General features: G+C 39.8%; 1 protein-coding gene across 11 annotated transcripts in view; it reads right to left on the minus strand.

The window, feature by feature from the left end:
• The window catches only part of CADPS (calcium dependent secretion activator), a 572571-nt gene that overhangs the window by 301649 nt on the left and 245936 nt on the right, over nt 1–24986 (minus strand). For all 11 annotated transcript variants that reach the window (XM_078152119.1, XM_020976388.2, XM_020976394.2 and 8 more), the window contains exons 5-6: nt 19903–20136; nt 14710–14831 (exon numbers count right to left, since the gene is read on the minus strand). In XM_078152119.1, coding sequence (XP_078008245.1) covers nt 14710–14831; nt 19903–20136 — 356 coding nt within the window. The remainder of the gene's footprint in view (nt 1–14709; nt 14832–19902; nt 20137–24986) is intronic.

Genomic DNA, 24986 nt, shown 5'->3' on the forward strand with positions numbered 1-24986 from the left:
TTCCTGAATTCAAATCTGGCCTCAGACACTTACTAGCTGTATAACCCTGGGCAAGTCACTTAACTCTGTTTACCTCAGTTTCCTCATCTGTAAAATGAGTTGGAGAAGGAAATGGCAAATCACTCTGGTATCTCTCCCAAGAAAACCCCAAAAGGGGTCATGAAGTGTCAGACATGACTGAAAAATGACTGAACAACAACAACATGGGCCTGGCGCTGGAGACGCAAATTGTATATGAGATCTTCTAGTTTTTCATACCTCCTTAGACGGCTTCTTATGCTCCTGGACTAGAAAGCAACTAGTCAGCATTATCAGTGTTTGCTATGGGCAGGGCACTGCGAGAGGAAACAAATGCATTTTCCTTTAGTAAGTACATAATTCTCACATAAATGTAAATTCTCAGAGTGGGGGGTGTCCAGCTATAAAAAGGAAAAGAGAGATGGAGCATGTTAGCTAATATATATTTTTTCCTAAAACTCAGCTGCCTGATTGCATTTGGCTTCAGAAACACCAATGCCTACTTAGCATGGTGCAATGGGCAGAGTGCTAGATTTGGAATTCAGAAAAACATGAGTGCTGTGGCTGCCTCAGGCACTTAGGAGCTGAGTCACCCTGGACCAGTCACTTACATTCTCCAGGCCCCAGTTCTTCCTCAGTACCTTGAGGAAATGGGGCTTGATTAATTCTCCTCCAGATCTAAATCTGTGATGCTATGGTGACTTCAAAATAAAGTGAAATCCTCCTTGAAGGGAAAAGAGCTTGGATTGTCAACAAGTAAAGAGATACAAGCAGAAAGATAATCCCTGGCCTCAAGGAGTTTATATTCTTTATATTCACAGTTAAACAACACAAAAGGAAGCTGATGTGTGTGTGTGTGTGTGTGTGTGTATGTGTGTGTATGTGTGTGTAGAGAGAGAGACAGAGAGACAGAGAAAGACAGAGAGAGACAGAGAGAGAGACACACACAGACAGACAGAGAGAGAGAGAGAGAGAGACAGACAGACAGAGGCTGGTGGAGAAAGAAGTTTGGAGAGTTAGAAGCAGAGCCCAACGAGGCATGAAGGAGTGGACACGGTTGACTTTGACACTTTTCTTGGAAGTTTCAGAGGAATTGACCCATCAGAGAAAGGGGTCACAGGTGACCCTTCCAGAGTTAGAAGTTAGGAAGAAGGCCCTAGGTCCACCGACTTTTCTCAGTCCTTATCCTTCTTGACCCCTCTGCATCATTTGACATAGTGAGCACTATCTCTTCCCAGATACTTTCTTTTCTCTGTTTTTGTTTTGTTTTTCTTCTTCAAGGCAGCTTGGCAGTGGATAGAGTACTGGATCAGGAGTCAGGAGGACCTGAATTCAAATCCTGCCTCAGACAGTGACTAGCTGTGTGATCCTGAGCAAGTTATTTGTCCTCTCTAAGCCTCAGTTTCTTCATTTGTAAGATGGTGATAATGACAGCACCTACTTTACAAGGCTGTGGTGAAGAGGTTAATAATGTGTAGGTAAGGCACCTGACAAACCTTAAGACACCCCATAAATGCTAGCCATGATTATTTTTGTGACATTGTTCTTTCTCGGTCCTCCTACATATCTTATTTTCTTTTGTTGGATAATAATAATAATGATGATAATAATAACTAGCATTTATTTATTTAACTTGATAGATTACAATCCATGTCTTACTCATTATACATGGGTAAAAAACATAGTATCAGAGACTGAAGTCTGGAAGAGCCCTTAGAGGCCAAATTCAACTCCCTCATTTCACTGATGGGGAAACTGAGGCAAAGAAAGTTGCTTCGGGTCCCATAGCTAATACTTGAGGCAGGATTTGAATCCGGAGTCCAATGCTCTGTCTTTTATGCCATGCTGCCTTTACTACCCCAATGATACAAAAAAGGCAAAAGACAGTGCCTGTGTGTAAGGAGCTCACAATCTAATGGGGGAGAAAAAGCAAACAACCATGTACAAAACAAGCTATGTACAGGATAAATAGGAAATAATGAAGGGAGGAAGGCACTGGAATTAGAAGGGGCTGAGAGAGGCTCCCTGCAGAAAGTTTGCAACCCTGGAGTCATCCTGAATTCTTCCCTCTCCTCTGCCCTTCACCTTTAATTAGGGGTGGTCTCCTGCTCCCATGGGAATTTTTTCAGTCAGCAAATATTAGTGATTGTCTGCTGGGTATTGGATATTGCAGGGATAAGAGGTAGACTGTAGGAATTGATGTTTTCATGGACTTTTCTTTTTGTTTGTCACAAGGACTCCATGTTTCCCAAACACCACCCACAAGTATCAATTTTGTCCTCCTGATACATCTGGAATTCATTCCTTTCTATCTATTTACATGGCTCCCACCTCTATAAGAATACTGGTTCTCTTCACATTTAGCCTGGACTATTGTATATTGTTGTAGTTCAGTCACATCTTACTCTTTGTGACCCCACTTTACTGGAGTGGTTTGCCATTTCCTTCTCCAGCTCATTTTACACATGAGGAGACTGAGGTAAACAGGGTTAAATGAATTGCCCAGACAGTTAGTAAGTGTCTGAGGCCAGATTTGAATTCAGGAAGATGAGTTTTCCTGATTCCAAGCTCGGCACTCTATCCACTCTGTTTGTTGCCATGTTGTAGGATTATTGTAGTGGCCTTCTTATTGGTTTCCTAGCTTCCAATCACTTCTTTCTCTAACCCACCCATTTCACACCTACCAAATTCATATTCCTAAAGCACCATATCATTCCCTGGGTCAGGAAGCTTCAGTGCCTGGCTCCCTATTGCCTCTAGGATGAAATGCAACCTCAACTGGTTGGCTTTTAAAGACCTTACAACCTGACTCTTGGCTACCTTTCCCAGATAATTACATATTCCTCTCCTCCGTACACTTTATGTTACTGACAAAAAAAGGACTATTTACTGATTTCTGTCAACAAAATCCAATTTCCTTTCTCTGTGCCTCTTCACATGTCATCTCCCATGCCTAGAACGCCCTCTCTTTTCATCTCTCTTTCTTAGGACTCTCAGCTTTCTTCAAAGTTCATCACCAAGGACACTTTCTGTGGGATACTTTCCTTCTCTGAACTGTCTCCCTGTGCCCAGGTTCTAGTACTTCTCCCCTAGAAGACTACTTTGTATCTATTTATATTTAATCTTCTGTGTGCACATTATCCCTTCTTCCTTATTCTCCCCAAGAACGTAAAGTCCTTGAGGTCAAAGTCTTTTTTTGTGTGTGTGTGTTTCCAGGGCCTGGCTCAATGCCTGGGCACCCTGTAGGTACTTAATAAATGTTTGCTGAATGAATATGTCATTTCTTCTCTTAGTGTTTATGTCTACCTGATTTGAAAAGAATAGTTGGGTGAAAACTGAGCAAACAAACCACTCCGAGGTTTTCAAATAGCCAGATATTTGGCAGCATTTGCTAAAACAACTGAAGCTTGGATTAATATTTTGTTTGTGTGTTTCCTATAGTGTTGCTGTTTTCCCCTTTGAAAAGTGCACACCATGTCATACTGCAAGGGTTCTATTGGAAAGCAGGAAAGAAACTGGGGAGCATGGGAAATGTATCTCAGAAGCATTTTTAGGACTGTACATAAAGGGCAGTGATATATTTGGAGGACTATTATATCTTGGAAGATACCTTTGAAAAATCAATACACCAGAGGTTATTTTCATGAGTGCTTTCTTTTAAAAAATGTATATTTCATCTTGTTTTCCTTTTTTCAATCAACAAGCATTTATTTTTATTTTCTCCAACCCTCCCCAACTGAAAAAAAAAAGAAAATCCAACCCTTCTAATAAATATGCAGTCAACCAATACAATTTCCACGCTGGACATGTCTAAAAATGTAGTTTTTATTCTGCATCTTGAGTCCATCACCACCTTGGCAAGAGATGGGTAGATAGCAATCTTCATCTTCAGTCCTTTGGATTTGTGGTTGAGCATTCATTATGTCAGTCAGAGCTCTTCAGTCTTTCAAAATCGTTTTTCTTTATAATGTTGTAGTTAGTGTCTAAATTGCTTTCCTGGTTCTGCTCACTTTACTCTGCATCCATTCATACAAGTCCTCCCAGGTTTCTAGGAAACCGTCACTCTAGTGATTTCCTTAGTTGGTGGTGCTCTGTGGCAGTCCAGGATGAATGGTGAGGGTGCTGGATTGGATGGAAGGAGGTCATTCAGGTGCTGTGCTGGTGGGCAAGAAGGACATATCTATCCTGATTCTCCTCATTCTTTGAGGTTCGTGTTGGGTACAACCACCTCCATAGGACTTTCTGCTATAGTACGGTATCTTGACATCTGGAGTATTTTGTTCAGTTCCAAGGACTAGCCTTGCCAAGTTTGGAGGGCTACCAGTCTGCTTTCAGGAGGATAAATACACATGACAGTCTCAAAGATCAGAGCTAGAAAGGGCTTTGAACACCATCTAGTTCAACTTCTTTATTTTAGAACTGAAGAAACTGAGGCCTGGAGGGGTGAAGGAATATTAACTAGCATTTCATAGCAAAGTGCTTGACATATATTATTCTAGTTAATCCTCAGAATAACCCTGTAAATAGCTGCTATTCTCTTCCCCATTTTACAGATAAAAAATAAGGCTGAGAGGTTAAATCACTTGCTTAGGGTCACAGAGCAAGCAAGCATCTGAGAAAGGATATGAACTCCTGTCTTCCTGACTCTAGGTCCAGCACTTTATCCACTATGCTACCTAATTGCCTATGACTTGCCCAAGGTCACATAGTAAGCCAAGACTGGAACATAGGTCAAGTGTTCTTCAGCTTTACCCTTTCTGTCTTGGATTCAGTTGCAAAAAATAATGTGAAGAGGATAATCAGACAAAGTCAGGTACAGGGAGCTGAAGTTAGAAAGTATTGTAGAGGGCTCCAACTCCCTCATTTTACAGATGGAGAGAGAATGAGAAAGCATTTCTTAATGGCTTTCTATGTGCCAGGCATTGTGGGATGAGGACACTATGGCCCAGAGAAGTGTTGTAACTTGTCCAAGGTCACATACCTAATAAGTAGCAAAGCTGCTGCAGAGATCGGGGTGAGATCTGACACAATTGACATTGACAGACCAGCAATTGCTTGCTCAGGCACTTGGGTATTTGGCTCTGCTTAGCACACATAGTCTGGTGGGTGGCTACTCTTCCATCTATCCTGTGCAGAGACATAGAAATACACACACAACCACACACACACGCACACACACATTATCTCTCTCTTTCTTTCTCCCTTCCTCTCTTGTCTTTGTCATCTTCTTCATCATCATCTTCTTCTTTCTTCTTCATCTTCATCTTCTTCTTCATCTTCTTCTTCTTCTTCTTCTTCATCTTCTTCCTCCTCCTCTCTCTCTCTCTCTCTCTCTCTCTCTCTCTCTCCTCTCTCTCTCTCTCTCCCTCCGTCCCTCCCTCCCTCCCCCCCTTTCTCTTTCTCTCTTTTCTTTCTCATGCACACATACCCATGTACTCATACATACACTCAGAAAAGTCACAGAATCTTGATCCTCTGAATGCTATATGACGGATTCAGAATATATTAACCCATGGCAGTGATTTGGCTTCTTCCAGTAATTCATAGCTTGTGAGAGCTCAGAAAATTTGAATTGTGGCAGGCAAGGATGTCAGTCTTTGGGGTTTCACATTTTCAATTAATTTATGATGGCTGCCTCTGTTTCCAAAGGAAGATAAGCATTTTCTTCTGGAGCAAAAGCAATCGAAATCATGCACAAATTTCCATTGGCTTCAAGTTATGACTTTATAAGCAGCTCCATTGCACCAAATATTGGACCTTGAACTTGAGACTGGAGCAGAATCCCGTGGCAGCCAGGAGGCTGATACCCTGGAAGGCATCCTTTCTCTCATTTACAGGCAGTTGAAACTGTCATTCATGTAGGTCATTTTAGACTTGCCATGCAGTTTTGATCAGTCTCCTTATCCACTCCTGGAATGGACCCAATTTTGCCCCTATCTTTACATTCCTTTTCCAGAGAGGAGAAAATGGACACAGTGCTTCTGACCTATTTGGGTCATTTAAACCCACATATTTCAAGATATCCCAGAGGTTTTCCTTTACAATTGAACCATTTTCTCCTTCAAGAAGTGAATGTCATTTAGGTAAGACAATTCCTCTGTTTGGCATTTAAAGTTCTTGAAAATCTGGCCCATTCTTATCTTTCTGTTTTCTCTTACATTATTCCTTTCCACACACCTTGTGGTGCATTTACCTGGCCTGTTTACTCTTCCTCATACTTGACCCTCCCTTTCCTATTTCCAGCCTTTGCATTGGCTGTCCCTTGTGCTTGGAATGCTGATCGTTTATACTTCTACTTCTTAGAATACCTGGATTCCTTCAGGGCTCAATTCATGCTTCATCTTCTACAGGAGTCCTTTCTCAGTCCATCCTTCCCAACCTCATTACATCTTCTATTAGGGTACCTTCCATCTACTCGGCATATATCTTGGATATATCTGCTATGTCAATGCGGTCTGTCCCATTAGAATGTAAGCTCCTTGGGATGAGTAGCCATCCTTCTCTTTTCTTTATATCTCTAGTGTTTAGAGCAGTTCCGGTACATCAAAAGTACTTAACAAATACTTGTTGATTGAGTGATTACAAGTAATTAAACTGTCTATACCCTTGGCTCAACAATACTGCTTTTGAGCGTATGCCTCAAAGAAACAAAGGTCCAATACAGCTCAAAATTTTAAGAGCAAGATGCTTTGTGGGAGCCAAACAATGGAAAGAATACAGTAGCTCACTGACCGGGGAAAGAGCTGAAAAGACTATGGTATATGACTGAATAGAATTAGGCTGTTCAGAAAGAAAGTCCAAATATAAAGAATTCAGTAAGCCATGGGAAGAATTATAGGGACTAAAAGTAGAACTAAAAAAAAAGCACCCACAGTGACAACCATATCAAGAAAATGACACTGGAAAGAGGCTGGAAAAACAATAGAAGTCCCAGAGAACAGATGATGACAATGATGATAATGATGATGATACCTAGTATTTATATAGCACTTTAGAATTTGTAATCTTTGTAGCTAGATGGCACAGTGGATACAGTGCTGGGCCTGGAGTCGGGAAAACTTGAGTTCAAATCCAGCCTCAAACACTTATTAACTACGTGATCCTGGGCAAGTCACTATAAGCCTGTTTGCCTCAGTTTCCTCTTCCATAAATTGAACTGGAGAAGGAAATGACAAAGCACTGCAGTATTTCTGCCAAGAAAATCCCAGGGGGGTCATGAAGAACTGAGAATGACTGGAATAATTGAACAATGACAACAACAAGGTTTGCAAAGCACTTGTCATGTATGGTCTCATTTGATTCTAATGATAATCAAGGCAGGTCAGTGCTATTATTATCTCCATTTTACAGCTGAAGAAACTGAGGCAGAGAGAGGTGAAGTGACTTGCCCAGGGTCACACACCTAGTAAGGGGGTTAAGGGCAGCTCTGAAGTCAGGTCTTCCTGAGTGCAGGCCTGGTGCTCCATCCATCACACCACTTGACTTCCATTCGGATAATGCCATCTATCTCCTCCTAAAAATTTAGAATGTTTCGAATGTCTTTGTAAAAACTCACTTTTTCAAAGGTAAATAGCTGCAGATTAAGGTTAATTAGTTGCATTGATGTTTAATATTAAGTCTATAATAATCCACTTGAATGAAATACACTATTTAAAGCAGGAACAACTTGGGCAGAATGTTGTATACTTTGCTAGCTATGATCACTGCACTGGGTATTTTTGGAGTGCTGTGCTATGAATACAAAAGGTGTCAAAACTCATTTTTAAAGAAAAGAAATTCATATGTGAATACCAGAACCAGAGAACCTCACAATTGGAAGGGACCCCAGTGGCCATCTAGTGATGATCACATCATAGCTATAGAGATAGAGGGGGACTTTAGAGGCCATATTTTCTAATCTCCTCACTTTACAGATTAGGAAACAAAGGCCCAAGGACACAAGGTATTTAATATCAGAACTGACATTTTAACTGAGGTCTTTTGAACTTAAGAGTCCATGTACTCATTCCATTACAAATACCTGAAAAAAATCTCCATCTGAACATACTAGACAAGACTTTCTTTTGATTATTACTTACAATATTTATGCATGAAGGAACAACAGTTTGGGGAAATTCAATAAAATAATATGGAATTCTTGAATTGGAAGGAACTGTGCAAATCACTATAAATAACAGATGGGGAAATTGAGGCCACAGAAGTGAAATGGTCTGATTAAGATCACTTCTACAAGACCTAGCTAAAGAAGGAAGGAAGGAGGTATTAGTTAAGGTGTAGGATATTGCATGGGGAGTCAGGACATCCAGTCTCTTTTCCTATCTTTGGGACTGATGATAGAGGATCCTTCCTGAGTTACCTAATACTTCCATCCCTCCATTTCTTTTCACAAAAAGCAAACAATAAATTGCCCCTTGCCTAATATGAATGAAATATTTAATTCACACAAAAAGATGCTGCAGTTACTCTAGTTTCTTGAAAATTATTTAACTTATAAGATTCTCATTTAAATGGTAAAAGGCCTGAGGGCAAAACTTACCGCTTGGTGCATTTTATTTTCTCATTTTCTTGGAATATGGCAGAAAGAAGTTTGATCATACTTTTTAATTCACTACAATAATGAAACTCATATTTTATGAAAGCCATGGTTTGTCAGGGTGTAATGAATTTGTTAAATGACAAAATGCCAAGTGGCACCATAGACTTCGTTACAGTATAAAATAGTTTCCATTAAGTCAGCACAAAATGGCACCCTCATTCAAGTAGGCTCTTCTCTTATCAGAATTATTCAGATGCTTATTTTCTTATTGCCTCTAGCATTTCTCATTCAAAGGGTATCCTAGACCTGAAGATACTGTACAGGTTCATTGAGGAAAATGCAAGTATTAGAAATGTGCCCTCAAGGAAATGGAAGCTTCATGACCTTGTCTTAGATAAAGAAGTGAATTACATCCTCTGTTTAATTTCGTGTATTTCATGTACAATGGCATGTTGGCTGTACAAGATGATTTAACCCCCAAAGACTCATATCTAGATCTTCTGTTCTCCAGCTCTCTCTCAACTAGAAAGGTCAACCTTAAACCAAAGCCATGAGTTCCAGTCCCTTCCATATGAAGATAGGTTTCTATTTCCAGCTTTGACCTCATATCCTCTCTCCAGTATCCCATCTTCAGTAGTTTACAGGGCGTCTTTATACTGAACTCTAGTTTCAGATGCTCGTGGAATAGTTTGATTACTGAGCTCATCCTATAAAGGCAACCCAGATAGACTTTCCCATTAGCAAACAATGTATTGTCTTTCTGGTTCTCAAGATTTGAACTCTCGGAGAGACTTCAGATACTTCTCTCTTTTTTGGCTCCCATATCTTTTATCAGTTACTGCTCATTCTTCCCCTATAGCACTTCCATTCTTCCCCACCTCCTTAGCCACCACAGGAGGCTAGACCTTCACCATATCAAGGCCGGACATCCCCCAGCATATCTTGGATGGTCTTGAGATGTCTGGCTTTGCCCCTCTCTTATCTATGCGAAACAAAGTTCTAGAGGAACCTCTAAATTCAACAAAATGTTTATTAAGTGCCAACAATATGTAGCACTTTGCACCACTCTGTGGCTGTAAGTTCCCTTTTGTCTTTGAACTCCCAGAACCTACTACAAAATCTCACACATATGGACTGGAACTACCCGGTGAGGGTATTCCCTCTACTAAGGCAGTATGGTAACATCTTAGAAACTTATGGTCTTAGAGAGTTGCTGAAAGCACTCAATAATCATGTTACTTGCCCATGATCACACAGTTTCTCACATATCAGAGGCATGTCTGAACCCAGGTCTTCCTGGATTCCATTATGGAATGCAGCTTCTTTACACATAGTAAGTGATTCATAAATACTTGGTGATTGGTTCACTAATATAGGAACAAAAACAAGAGAGGACCTGTACTAAAAAGTTTGTATTTTTCTGAGGTGAAATCAGTGGTCTACAGCATTAAAAACAAGAGGAATCATGAAAGAGCTCATGTAGGAACTGGCAGTGGAATTGTGCTTAAAGCTAGACTAGGATTCTTACAGGTAGAAGGGAAGAGACAGAACACTTCAGGAGTGAAGCACAGCCTGGACAAAGTCACAGAGGAAGGATGTGGAGTGTTTTGTACAGGGGAAAGCCAGAAGGTCAGTGCTGACTAGAATGAATTTCGTGTGTGAAGGGGTGTATTATTTTGTGTTTATATATCATTGAGTCATATATACATACATACATACACACACACACACACACACACACACATCATTCCTCCTTATTCTGTACATCGGCAAGAACATTGATTCATTCCTTGCATTTTCCCATCAGGCAATCAAAAGTCCTTTGGATCTTTCCTTAGAGATAATATTCTTTCATTGTACATAACTAAATAGATAAGTCCTAGAGGGCTGCTTGAAGCTCCCAGAGGTTAAGTCACTTGCTCAGTTTCACATGGCTTGTAAGCATCTGAGGCAGGACTTGCATCCATGTCTTTCTGATTCCAAACCTAGAGTCTTCCTAATTATACCACACTACCTGCCTTAAAGTAGTTGAATTGCCTATGAAAATGTTATGCCTTATCAGATGGCATTATATTGAAATTTACTGGGGAACTGAGGTGAGGGCCCCGAGAGTGAGGTGACTATTACCCTGTTATTATCTCCCAACCAGCAAGTGTCAGAGGAAAGGGCTCCAACTCAGGTCGTTGTGATTCTATGTACAATGCTTGGTCTATTTATCCCCCACTGACAATTACTCAGCACTTTGAGGTTTATAAAATGCTTTCCTTTTACATCGCAAGATTGAAACATGTGATTTCAGAAGCAGTAAGAGAAAGCCAACTGCACACATGAGTAGTTAAAGGTTCAAAATTCCCTACACTAAGAAATGCAAATTCCTAGGGCAATGACTTGGAAAACATGGCCTCCTTTCGAACTTTCCAGCCATTTGATATTTTCTTCTGTCTCAATGCCTTGGATTTTGAAAGGATCTCGTGCCAGGGTGGCCTGAATTTTCAGCTTATACTTGTTTGATACAGCCCCTGCCTCCTCTCCTCCCCTTGCCCCAATTCAGTGCTTGCCTCATGTCTCCCGAGGTGGGCATTTACCTTCTTCAGATCAGTGTTTGCTTAAGGACTGGCAGATGACTGCTGTATTTGGGGTGTTCAATGAAACCAGGCACCTTCCTCACAATAGTGCTCTCAGGGAAGTATCACAGTGAGACAAAAAGGTAAGAAAAATATGTTTTGGGATTCAATCTTGGCTAGTGAAGGAAGAGGAGGAGGCAAAGAAGGAGGCGGAGAATAACAATACAGAGAAGGGAGTCCTGGCACAGGGATACATGAAAACAACCAACAATTAGCACCTCGCTGATTGATAGAGTGGTGGCAGCTCCAATTTGGCTGAGAGACAAAGATCCCCTCTCCCACCCTCTACTCCCCACTCCATTTGTTCAAGCTGTATAAAACGGTATGAAAGTGAGAACACATTATCAAGACTAATTTGAACTAAATGACCAAACTAGAAACTATGTTTATTCTTGGTACCAAATGAGGTAATATAGGTAAAGCACCTCACAGATATTAGATGGTCCCATAAATGTTCTAATATTTGCCTCCTCTTCTTCCTCTACTTTTCTTTCTCTTCTTCCTCTCCTTTTTCTTTTCTTCCCCTTTCACTCCTCTTCTATTCCCCTTCTATTCCTCTCCTTCTCCTCTTCTTCTTCTACTCCTCTTCTGCCTTCTTCTACCTCTTCTCCCTTCTTATCTTCTTACTTCTTTCCCTTCCTTATCTGCTTCTTTCTTTTATTCTTCCCCTTTTTTCTCTTCTTCTTTTCTTCTTCCTCTTCTTCTACCTCTTCGACCCTTCTTTCTTCCCCTTGTTCTTTCACCTCCTCTTTGTGCCTTCCTCTTCTTCCCTGATCCTCACTAAATTATTATGGATTGAGCTTGGAATACTTGGATCAGAGATACTTCCACACAAATAAGGAAGCAGTGTGCCCACACTATCGCAGCTCTCTCTCTTCCTTCTCTTTGGAACACTATTTCAGGGTTCTTAGCCAAATGAATTGACCACTATGGGAACCAAATATTTTCCCACTCCTCAAAATATGTAACTGCAACATACCATGATAACAGAGAAAATATGCCAAGATATGCCATTCTTGCCTAAGGAACTGGGAATTTGTCACTGGGAAAAAAAATGAAACTTCACTACTTGCTAATTTGAAGTTGGAATAGCATGAGAGGGAATTAAAAATGTGTGAACAAATATCAAAAAACTACATTTAATTTCCCCACTTAATTACTCATTAATTTGACTCATTAAGTAGGACTTGGTTTACTCCTTGAAATAAACTTAGGATGGATTACAATGTCCCAATACTTTCTTGAAGTATGATAGACATCAAGTGCTTTGTCCAAGTCATTCCTGCTTAAGCATGCAGTTACTTATGTTCTCCCAAACTGAATAATAACTTTGGGACAGGGTTCAAGTTTAAGCCTATAAAATTCTCATTACATTGGAATAGTGAGTAAGTTAACTGGAGTTCTAAAGCACAGAGATATCCGGATGGACTAGATGACCTCTCTTAAGAACCTTCAGGATCTAGGAATTCCACTATCCATCGCCTCTCTGTACCAACGCAGTCACCATCTTAATTCAATCCCTCATCAACTTTCTCCTAGACTATTGCAAGTCTCCTTTCTGCTTCCTGTCTCTCCCATATCAGATCCATCTTCCACACAGCTGCTAACAATCTTATTACAATACCATTCTGAACACATCACTACTCTACTCAAACATCTTTGATAAGTCCCTATTGCCGTTAGGAAAAAAAAAGTGGTTCTCTTAAAGCCTCTCCTAGTCTTGTTTGAGCCTACCTTTGTGGTCTTAGTTTACATGATGCCTTTTCATGTACCCTATGTTTTGGAATAACTGGCTCATTTGTTTCTCCCCAAATCAACCATTCCACCACTTGCCTCTATGTCTTTGCAGAGGCTGTCCATAATTCCTGGAGCATTTTTCCTCCTCATCTCTTAGAATCCTTAGATTCCTTCAAGGCTCAATTCTGGTGGTGCCTTCTATGACAAATCTTTGCCTTCCTCCTTTGGGCAAGAGCTCCCCAGATCTTAGCACAATGCCTGGCAAATAGTAAGTATTTAATACATTCTTGTTGATGGGTTGACCCCTTAGTTGTTCATGCCCTCTCATCTTTTCATGACCTTTCTAAATGTTAGGTGTCCTACCAGTAGAATGTTGAGGACGATGACCATTTTCACTTTGACTTTGCAGCTACAACACCTAGGACTCTTCAGCATACAGCATGTGCTTAAGATATGGTTGAATTAATGTCCTGAAACAAATGTATTTTGCCCAGAGTGCCAAACCTTCAACATTAAGTCTCTGTGCATTTTCAGTGGCTGTTCTCATATTATTGCAATGCTCTTCCTCCTCATCTTCACTTCCTGCCTTCCCTGGCTTTCCTGAAGACTCCATTCAAATACCATCTCCTATATAAGAGGCCTTTCCCAGTCATTCCCACTGCTAGTGCCTTCTCTTCTAAGATTTCCATCAATTTCATCAACAAATTAAGTGAAAAAGCAGTGATTAAGTGCCTGCTGTGTGAGAGGCATCATGCTAAGCTCTGGTGATACAAAGAAAGGCAAAAACAGTCCCTGGCCTCAAGGACTCCCCGCTCGAATGGGAGGAAACAGCATGCATAAAACAACATACAAATGAAATATACACAAGGTAAACTGGAGAGTTATGGGAAGGCACTAATCTGAGGAAGACCAGGAAAGGCTCCTTGTAGAATATGGCCAGGGAAGGCAGAAGGCAGAGGCAAAGAGGGAGAGAATTCTAGGCGTAGGGGAATAGACAGTCACAATTCTCAGAATAGGAAGTTGGAGTGTTGTATGCAAGGAAGAACAAGGAGGCTACCATCACCGAATGAGAAGTATCCTCACTGTTTCAAAGTTGTCTCCCCCATTAAAATACAAGCTCCTGTAGGCTATGTTTTGGCCTTTTTTTGTATTCCCTGTGCTGAACTCAGTGCCTGGCACATATCAAGCACTTAAATGCTTGTTGGTGGACTAACCCATTGATTTACATCTTTGTAGGTAGCACATAGAGGAAAATGCCTTACCCATATTTTTTTATGTTGCTATAGTCACATGTTATTCAACAATTACAATTATAAATTTAAGTTATAAATTCAACAACTTTTAAAGTTAAAAGTGTCACATTTATTTATTTATTTTTTTTGGTGAGCTACATTCAGGAAAGAAAATGGCACCAGGCAGTTCCTAAGATGTTTAAATAAAGTATTCCATTTGAAGTATTCCTTATAATAAAGTATTTCAAAATAGTATTCCATATATTAATAAAGTGTTCCATTTGAAAAGAGATGCCCTTCCTTATGGGGTTGCTGAAAGTGTTGCTGCTGAGTTTCCCATTTAGTCTTCTCTGCCTTGAAAGAGAAGACATCTTGTCCATAGCTTCCAGATGAAAAATAATGTAGTCAAAAATTGTCTTTAAAAATGACTAGGGGTTAGAAAGGATTCCTTAGAAGACCTAATGTGTAGAGACTAGCATTGCAGTCCACCATAGCCCACCTAGGAAATAAGCTCTTATCCCCAGAGCACCCTGGAAGAGCAGCCAGAGAACACAGAACTTACGTTGGCTTGGAAGCTTCAGCTTGGTCTGTCTGTAGTTTTTCTCCTCCTTCTACCTCCATGGTGCAATACACAATGCGATTGGGGGCCAAGGACTTTAGGCCTTGAACTTCCATGATCACAACCTATTAAGGGAAAAGAAAAACAGTAGAACAATTTACACACAGAATTCACTAGTCATCTCCAATATTGGTGCATGCATCTACTGTGGGATAAAGAAGAATATTAATAAGAACAGGTTCTTAAAAAAAATTGGCCAATCAAACTGGAAATGATGATAAAAAACAGTAGTTCATATTGGAAGGTTTAGTGGAATGAATGGCTAATTGGTATAACTATTCTGGAAAAAAATTGGTATGGAATAAGAAAAGTCGCTACTAGAGATCCTGCTGCTAAGCATATACCTTAATGAAGGCAATGATGGAACAAAGGTCCTACATACGAAAAAGGATTTATGCCAGTACTCTTTGGAGGAGGAGAAAAAACCAGAAACAAAGTGATTGTTCATCAACTAGGGAACTGCTGAACAAACCGTGATACGTGAATGTTATGGGAAACTGTGGCACAAAAGACAACAAAACGGCCATATCTGGATACTGTCATCTGTTTTGGACACCACAGGCTGGTAAACATCCAGAGGATGTTTACCAAAATTGTGCTGGCTCTTCTTGTCCATATTGTATGAGGATGAGTTTTGATGGAAATAGGGATACTCAGGCTAAAGAGAAGGTGTAGGAGGCCCATTCATGATATCTATCTTCAAGTATCTTCAAGAGGGCTGTCATCTGGAAAGGAGATTAGACCTGCCTTGGTTCACAGCCAGAGAGACAAGGATCTTACTACCTCTGGAGGTGGTATGTTTCACTGAGTTTTATTGTTTCCTCTTCTGAGTCCACTTCTTTAGCCACTTCTCTGTGACTCTCTTTGATATATGTATGCCCTACTTGTAGTCTGCATATCATTAATAACCTAGTGATGAGCAACGGGCTGTGAATCAGTATTGCTTTTCCATGAAATCCAGAACCAGATTAATTTTAGGCAGTTCTAATTCCTACAAGCTTTTCTTTATGTTAAGCTGAAGCTCTCTTCTCTGCACCTTCCATATGGTTTTCCTCCTCTTGCCCTTTTGGTCCTAACAGAAAAATCTAACTCCTTTTCTACATTTGAAGGGCAGAATCTGTGTCCCTTACTTCTCTCCTCAACTCCACCACCAAATAGTCTCTTCTCTGGGCCAAACAGTCTCAGTTCATTCTTGTGATCCTCAAATCAAATGGCATCTAGTCCCCTTCCCATCCTGGTTGCTATCTTGACATATTTTAGCTTGGCAATGTTCGTAAAATGTGGCACCAAAGATGTTACTCTAGATGTCATCTGACCATGACAGAATACTGAAGGTGACCATTTCCTTTGCTCTCCACATTATAATTTAGTTAACACAGCTGACATTTGCATCACCATTTTGGCCTGTTATATCATGCTGTTTACTTGCATTGAGATGGTGATCCATTAAATCCACTGGCCTTATTCAAATGAACTATTGTCTCACTATACTCCAGTTAATTTTCTGTAAAACACAATGTTTTATGTTTATTCCAGTTCCATTTCATCTTAGTAGTTTTTGCCTTTTCTTACAACCTGTTGAGACATCTTGGGGCTGCAATTCATACAGCTGCTGTGGTAATAATCCCTGTCTCAGATTTATATTGTCTGCCAACCTGATAGGAGTGTCATTTATATACCTTCGTCTAAGTGATTGATTAAAAAAAAAAACTGAACAAGACAGGGGTAGGAATAGATCCTGAGGCACAGCATTAGAGACCTTTATCTAGGTCAACATCACTCCATTAGTTGCTTCTCATTCATCTTGACATCTAACCAGTTCTGAGTGCATCAGACTACAGCCAGATGCCGTGTCACTCTATCTTGTTCAAGAAGATAGCATGACTTTGTCAAATGTTTTGTTGAAACTCAAATATATACTATCTATAGTAATTCTCCAATTTAACTGTATAGTGACTTGGTTAAAATATTAAAAAATGACTTTGGTCTGGTATTATCTGTTCTTGATGAACCCACGACGATTCTTAGTGATCAGCATTTCCCTTTCTTAAGGCTGATAAATCTTTTTTAATAATTCATAATAGAATTTTGCCAGGAATCCAAGTTAAGTTCACTGGTGTGTAGACCAAAGTAGCTGCCTTCTTTGCTTTGTTAGAACTAGACATTTGATATCTCTGGTACTGAAGCACTTCTCTTTTCCTCTAAGATCACTCACCATCAGTGGTTCAACAATCAAATTAGAAAGGTCAGCACCCTGGCATTCCTGGTCTGGTGAATCAAACTCTTTGAGGGCAAGTAGGTGCTTTTTTCAGAATCTCTGAATTGGAAAAGCCACATATTTCAACTTATATATGAATGACAATCCTCTCCCACGCCATAATTCCTTCAGCAAGTGACCATCTAGCCCTCACTTGAAGAATACCAGGGAGAAGTAGCCAATTCTATTCTTGGATAGGTCCTCATGGAGACAGTTTTTTTCTTTCAACAGGCTTACATTTGTGTCTTGGCAAATTTGACTGATTGCCTCTGATTCTGTTATCTTGGCCCCAGAATGAAAGTCGTGCCTCTTTCCCAGGGGAGAGGTGATTTCAAATATTTAAAAGTCTGTGTTTTCAGTGACTTCTCCCACACCAGCTCTTTTCCCACCACACTAAATGTCCCCACTTTCTTCAAGGGACCCCCAAATGGCACACATCTCAAGGCCCTTTGCCAGCTGTTAAGGGAATCTTCTTGCTTAGGTAGGCAAAGTAACCAACATCAGTCTTCTCTCTATTTCTCGAGTAATGCAACATGATTATTCTTTTAGAATTATTACTTGTAATATTTTTTATATCACTTCAATTTCTCAGTGTATCCCACCTCCTCCAAATCCAGAGAGCCATGCCTTCTAAGAAAGTAAGTTTAAATAAAGAGAAAAATTGAGCGATTCGGCAAAACTAACATATCAACTGACTCTGACATATATGCAATATCTCATAGTCATAGTTCTTCAGATGCATTTTTTTCTTCTCTACTTTGGGTTAAACTTTGCTATCATGTATGTGTGTGTTTGTGTGTAAAACATCTCAAATTTCTATGGCATCTTACCCTTTATAAAGCACTTGCCTATAATATGCACATTATGTAATATATATATATATATATATATATATATATATATAATATATTCATATATAATATTATATATCATGCACATTTTATATGTAACGTGTAATTCACAACATTTAGTTTTCTTTTCTTTTTGTTGGTGTTCTATTTGCATTATTGAAGTCATTGTGTTAATTGTTTTCCTTTGCTTTACTTTGAATGTGTTCATAAAAGTCTATCTATGAATTCTCTCCTACCCCCCACCGTACCCCTCTTCAGTCACACAGGCACATGGACACTCTTGGAGACAGTTTCTGTATGATGTGCTATTTGATAATCTTCTAATTAAAAAGTTGTGGGTGACCCCTGGGGTATTTGCGTACTTGTACTTACAAGTTAAAAGGCTGTTATAATTATACCCACATGGGATAGCTGTTGGGCTAACACTCGTCTAAATTCTAAACAAGCATGAACTGGAGCTGATAAACTCAGTAACTGAAGAGAAAGGAGTTAGGAAAATGAAAATAGAAAAGCTTTATGAAAACCAAGAAGCCAATAATTTTCCTACAGGAATACGGGAGGCAATGAGGGATAAAATGTCACCTTTCATTGGTAATAATCAAATGCGAAGACACTTGAGAGAAACCCAGGCAGTGGCATTTGAAAAAAAAGGTTTCTGTGAAATTTGACTGCAGATTTTCACACACCAAGTGTTCTACATTTAACTCAACCCTTTATCCTCTGACTGCAAAATGCATTTTGAAAACATTCTGTAATATTACTAAGCTGATTCTGTCTGGATATGGAAAATATGTTTCCCGTGGTTAATTCACAGCATGACTTATGGCTATTTCCCAAAAAATCAATTTTATCCTTTAAAATTCATTAGACATGTAGAAATTGTTCCAACAGGATTCTTGCTTCTTTCTCCCTAATATAGTTTGAATCCTTAATCATTTAGGTATGATAAAGACAATTCAACAATGGCATTTAATAACCATGACATTTATCTCGTACTTTATGGTTTGAGAAGTGTTTTAAATATGTACTCTCACAGTAGTTCTATGATGGACGTGCTGTAGATTCTATTGTCCTCATTTTGCAGATGAGGAAACTGAGGCTGAGAGATGCCAAGGGATTTTCCTAGAGTCAAACATCCAATAACTGGCAGAAATGGGATTCAATAAGCTTTTCTAATACATCTAGCTCTCACATGGAAAGTGATTAAATGAAGGAAATACAATCAAAAGAATAAGTGATCAAGGTGTTGAACCCTGGCATTTTTACAAACATAAACAAATGCTTTCTTATTTCAGATCCTGAAATACAGAAAACAAGGGCTAGCTTAGTTGAAGTCAATCATGTCCTATGATAAGGAGAATAGAAACTGTAAGGAGGAAATTCACTGCTTATTATTAACAAAACAACTAAGAATTGTTTCCATTGTGCTTAGAAATCATATTACTACAGTGCTAAAAGTATTTAATGTATCAAGGACTTTACAAAGAACTTTCTTACTACTTTAGAATTACTCCCTCCAGTACTAACAGAAGACTGGCCTTAACAGAGAATCCTTCAAATTGATGTTTGCATTGTGTAACTATAACGATTAAGAAGATTGGCCATGAAGAAAATTTGAAAAAAAGTTCCTCCCTTACTTCTTTGCAAAAGTGGGGAACTATAAGTGTGGAATACTGAATACATCATCATATTTAGTTGATGTTAGGTTGTTTTTTCCTCTTTCTTTCTTTCTTTCTTTCTTTTTTTTTTTGTTGGTTGTTCCAAGAGATGAGTTGTTGAGTAGGGGATGGGTGGAGGGATATATTCAGAAACGAACATGATTATAAAAACAAAAGATAATAAAACATTTAAAAATTTCCTCAAAAATATCCTCCCTTCTAGCCCTAAGGAGATAATTTCACGTTGCTCGATCTGTGTTCCGTCTAGCTCCTATTTCAATAGTAGATACAAAAGGTATCATTTGTCCTGCGTTTCAGTCACACTGTTCTTCCCACTCTGATCCAGAGCTTGCATTCTTGGGGCTCTTACCTCCAAGGAGAAGGACAGCACAACATCTGATTTGGAGAGCTGGTTTTCATTCTCTTCTCCCATGTCAATGATTGACGTGTTATGGCTTCGTTTCAGTTTCTGAAGCTTGAATTCACCTCCCTTTGACACCGGCATACTCTCCAAGTTTGCCATTAGCAAGTTGACTGATGATTTCAACTCTTCAATGTACATGTTCTCCATTTCTTTGGACACAAATTTGGGAAACTTGCGTTCCTTGAAAAAGAAAGAAAATGTGAATTGAGAGAGGTGGTAGCAGATCACATGTCTTTACCTGGAAAGATTATGTCCTGTTGACAAAGGACATTGTAATACCTATAAGAATTGGGATCACAGTATCATAGCAAATAAGATCATAGATTTAGAGCTGAAAAGGGACTTTTGAAACCAACACCCTCATTTTGCAGACAAGGAAGCAAGCCCAGGCAGAGAAATGATTTGCCCAGGGTCACAAAGCTGGTAAGTATCTGAGGCAGGATTTGAACACAGGTTTTGCTGACTCTAAGTCTGCTGCTCTAACTCCTTGCCACTGTGTCTCCTGGTAGTGATAGGTCGAGCACTGTATGCAGTCAGCTGAGTAGGCAGATCTGCTTGCCTTCTAAGAAAATCAGGACAATACCAAACACATAGTAACCAAAAAGAAGGCCAGCATTTAGGTCCTCCAAACATCCTTCCCTCTCAGTTTTTTGTCATGCTAGTCTCTCTATCGAGAATGCTCTTCCTTTCCACAAATCCACCTGTCCAAATCCTATACATTTTCAAGACCTAGTTCCTCCACAGAACCATCCAAGTTTTCTGTAGCCAGGAGTGACCTCTCTATTGGCTGAACCAACATAGTCCTTTATTGGAGGTGATTTGCTACAGGAGATAGAGCAGTGTAGTGGACATTAGGGAGACCAAGTTCAAAATTTGCCCTGGAAACCTACCAGCCTGGCCTGGGGAATAAACTTATTGGGGAATAAATTTACCTTCTCCCAATCTCAGTTTTCCCATATGTAAAACGGGACTAATAATACATATAGTACTTACCTCAAAGGGTTGTTGTAAGGATCAAATGTTATATACAGAGGTTCCAAAAGTCTTAGTGCTGTTTTAAGCTGTTAAAGCTTATGATAAAGCTTTAACTGCTTAAAACTACACTAAAAACTTCTATTAAAACTTTAGCAGCTTAAAACTACATGAAAACTTTTGGAACACCCAGTATATAGCACCATATAAATGTCAGTTATTTTTATGGCATGTTTTGAAGGCACTTTCTGTTCTAATACGCATTGTAATTATTTGTGTGCATTTCAAGCCCCAGACAAGATTTTAAAGTTTCTTGAAGGCATGAAATGTGCCTTATTCTCCTTTGTGTTCCTATCAGCTCCTATAACAGTGCCTTTCATAGAGGAGGCATTTAAATATATATTGAAGGAATTACTGAATTTCATCAGAGCCCTCTGTTTTCTAAGGTTCCCTCTCCCACTTGAGAATCATCAGAAAGAAACATCGGAAATATTTTTCAAGTGTGATTTCATTTCAAGTTAAAAATAACTGATTCAGTTATTTTTGACTTATGGAAACCAAGAGATTGGGTTTTTTCTTTCTCTGGTTATCTAGAGTGATTTCCTCCTATGAATAATTCAAAAGGAACTGATTTGAGAAGTTTCAAACTTAGCCTATAGCTATTCCTATGAAGAATCATCACCATTTTCAAGAAATATTGGAAAAATTAATGAAGTGATATATAAATTGATCATCATTTTTCACAGATGTAGATGAAACCATTTTTAACTAGAGCTAGGTCACATTTTTTTTTTCTTTCTCAGCACAGGATTTTCGCCAGAATGCCAATGAAGTCTATTCTTGCCATTTGCAGCTTTTATATACTCCATATTGCCTATCCCAGTTCCTCATTTTGTTTTTATCTTTGTAGACACTAAAGCATAGTGTCTTGCACAAAGTAGTAGATGAATACATGTTTGGTGAAATGAATTGAATACTTTTGTTAAATGATGGCTTTCAGTGCTTTGGACAGAGGTGACAGAGCCTGAGGATGCTGAACTTGCAGTGGGGTGGCTGTGTTGTGAGTATGTGGGAGGTAGGGCAAGTAGGAAATCTAAGGAAGAACAAATTCAGACCTCCCCTGCTTTTGGCCAGTATTGTAGACCTTGGTATCCACTCTGGTTTCCTTAGGAAGCCTATTCCAACTGAGATTATCCAGGGTGTCTTGGCAGGATCCCTGGGATATTCTTCTGATGTAGAACTGTCACTGTATATCTTTTTTTTGGAGGTCAGTCTCTGGGAAGGCAACCAAGGCAATTGTGTATATGTGAGTGCATCTGTTTCCCTTTTCCTGAGCAACTTAGGAAAGGAACAAGCATTTATTAAGCTCCTACTATGTGCTACTAAGTGCTTTACAAGTATTATCTCTTTGGACCCTCACAACAACCCTGCAAGGCAGGTGATAAAAGAGTTTAGGAAAATGAGGTAGACATAGGTTAGGTGATTTGGCCAGAGGTATATGATGAGGACATATCTGCAGCCAGATCTGAACTCACATCTTCCTGACTCCAGCTCCAGTGCTTTATCTACTGTGCCACCTAGCTTGTATTCAAAAGCTACATTTAGTACCTTAGTTTTTGCTTTGGATCAGTCTTCAGTATTAGGTGATGCCATGATGATAAAGCCTCTGGAGAAGGTCTGAGAGAGCTGCATCTCTAATATATCACCTCTCTGAAATTCAATGCAATCAACCCTCCAGGCTGGTTTCAAGAGCCCTAGAAGTGAATACCTCAGTGAACTTTGATTATAGGGCTAGAGTTTGAAGGGATTCGTGGCTGTTCTATTCCAGCCTTCTCATTTTACCAATGATGGAACTGAAGCTCAGAGGTTAAGTCACTTTACAGGCAGTAAATAAGAGAGCTCTTGTCAAAAGGCTCCATTATGGATAGGTTAAATTTGAAGCCATGAGAAGGAAGTGGAGAATGGAAGCTAATTGATGGGGCCTGGAAAGAGAACGCGGAGTTCTTTTTCTCAGCGTAAATGACTTTGTGGGTTTTGGGAGCCACACAGTGTGCTGGGACCAATTCCATTCTGAAACTACTTGGTAAAAACACATTTGGCTGAGGCATTGTCTGAGTATACAAACATGTGTGGAGGTTGGTGGGAGTTTGTAGGAGAGGACCACGATGTACTTGACAACAAAGAAAGAAGTTGCTTTGACAGAAACTGATCATGAGTCACCACAGGAGAATAGATGGGAATATCTTTGGTAAGAAAGTTCTCTCCAAAGGATCATGGATAGAAAGCTGGAAGGTGCCTCAGAGACCACCCAATCCAACAATGCCTTAATTTAACAGATCATAAGATCATGGATAAAAAGCCAGAAGGGACCTTAGAGGTCATGGTCTGACTCCTTCATTTTCCAGATAAGGAAATGGGCCCAGAGAATTTAACTGAAGTCTAATGTTACAAGGTAGTAAGTGGTAAAGCTGGATTCAAATCCTGGTCCTTCAGCTCATGACATAATGCTCTCTGGACATTGGGCCATGCTGGGAAGAAACTGAAGCCCATGAAGATGAAATTATTTGCCCAAGGTCATGCAAGTTGTAAGTGGTAATGGGGGGATTTGACTGACTCCAAGTTCAGGACTCTAAATTGTACCCCTCTACCTCCTAAAGCAGTGTACTCAGGGCCAAACCTCCACAAAGCAGCCCTAATACCCTCAGGAACTGGAAGTTGGCCACTAGGTTAGGTTTGCAGAAGCTCAAAAGCCATTGATGCTCTTTGCCTGAGCATGGGAAAGAATCCCAATGAAATATACTTCTCAGGTACCTGGGGAAAGAGCCCCAGTCCCACCTTGGACCAGGGCCACCAGCCATTTGGGGATGGCAGCATGATCACTAAATATTATCTCTGACTTTCCTTAATGCTGCCTCTTTTTCCTGGGTATGAGGCAGAGTGAGGCTGATTATTACATCAACAGTCAGAAAGGATCCATACTTCTTGAGCATCTTCCAAACAAAAATGTTTGCTACAAAAGAAGCTAACCCTGAGGAGCAGGGAGATTGGTTGGGGCACAATCAGTTTCATTAAGGAGACAGACTATTATGCTCCCCTTCCTGTCTCCAGCTCACGATGATGGCAAAACCCCAGAGAGCTCCATGGTTCTTTTGGAGGGCCTGCTAGATATTTCCCTATAGATTTACTCCTTGCTGTGAGTGGTTGCCATAGGAATGAATGAAAGAACAGAAACCTCTTTGTATAGAGTGGGCTCTTCCCAGTTAACCAGACTCAAGAAAGCAAAAACCCAGGGCATTCCCTTCTCAACATTTCCGTAGTGGGGACTTGAGCAGAGCAGACAAAGCACCTCTTTTCTGTAAGGCTTGCTCTTAACTAGTTGATGTCCCAGATGGGTCCTCATGATTGCCCACAGCTCTGATTCTCCAAGACTTGTTAATGTCAGCCAGACATGATGCAACAGAGAAACTTTAGAGAAGCCCAAAGAATTATCTTCTCTCCCAGAAATCAGACAGCTTGTAATGCCATCATAAAAAGAGTTCATAAAGCTGAGTCTGGAAATGAAAACAAAACCATCTTTCTGCCACGGGTTCTTCTTTAGCTAGGGAAAGAAATATGTGCTGTCAGCTGAGACTGTGAGTGGGGGGTTTTCAAATGGCATACCCATTACAAACACATTTACCAGGGCATAGCTGCATCGACACAATATAAATGGAGTTCTTACTCTGTCTCAACTTTCTAAAACATAAAAATAAAATTGGTCTCGCAAAAAGATTGGTTATTTATTTTGCTTTGTGGGATATAGATGATACAACTGCATACAAAGGCCTTCAAAGAAACCACCTCTGGCCATTCATTATTGTTTGGGGGCCAATTACTCTTCAATTTGGGTAGCTGACCTGCTAAAATTTCTACCACTGTGATGAATGCCTAGAATTGAGAGGTTTTTGAACACATCATGAAATGCAGCATTGAAAAGGACAGAATGCTCCCCAGGAAAATTGTTTTTCCTTTCTCCCTGGGTACCGCCACACATATGGGATGAAAATAAAAGCTGCCAG

Source organism: Phascolarctos cinereus, unplaced genomic scaffold (genome assembly GCF_003287225.1).
Source record: "Phascolarctos cinereus isolate Bilbo 61053 unplaced genomic scaffold, phaCin_HiC Scaffold_4;HRSCAF=312, whole genome shotgun sequence".
Classification (NCBI taxonomy): Eukaryota; Metazoa; Chordata; class Mammalia; order Diprotodontia; family Phascolarctidae; genus Phascolarctos; species Phascolarctos cinereus.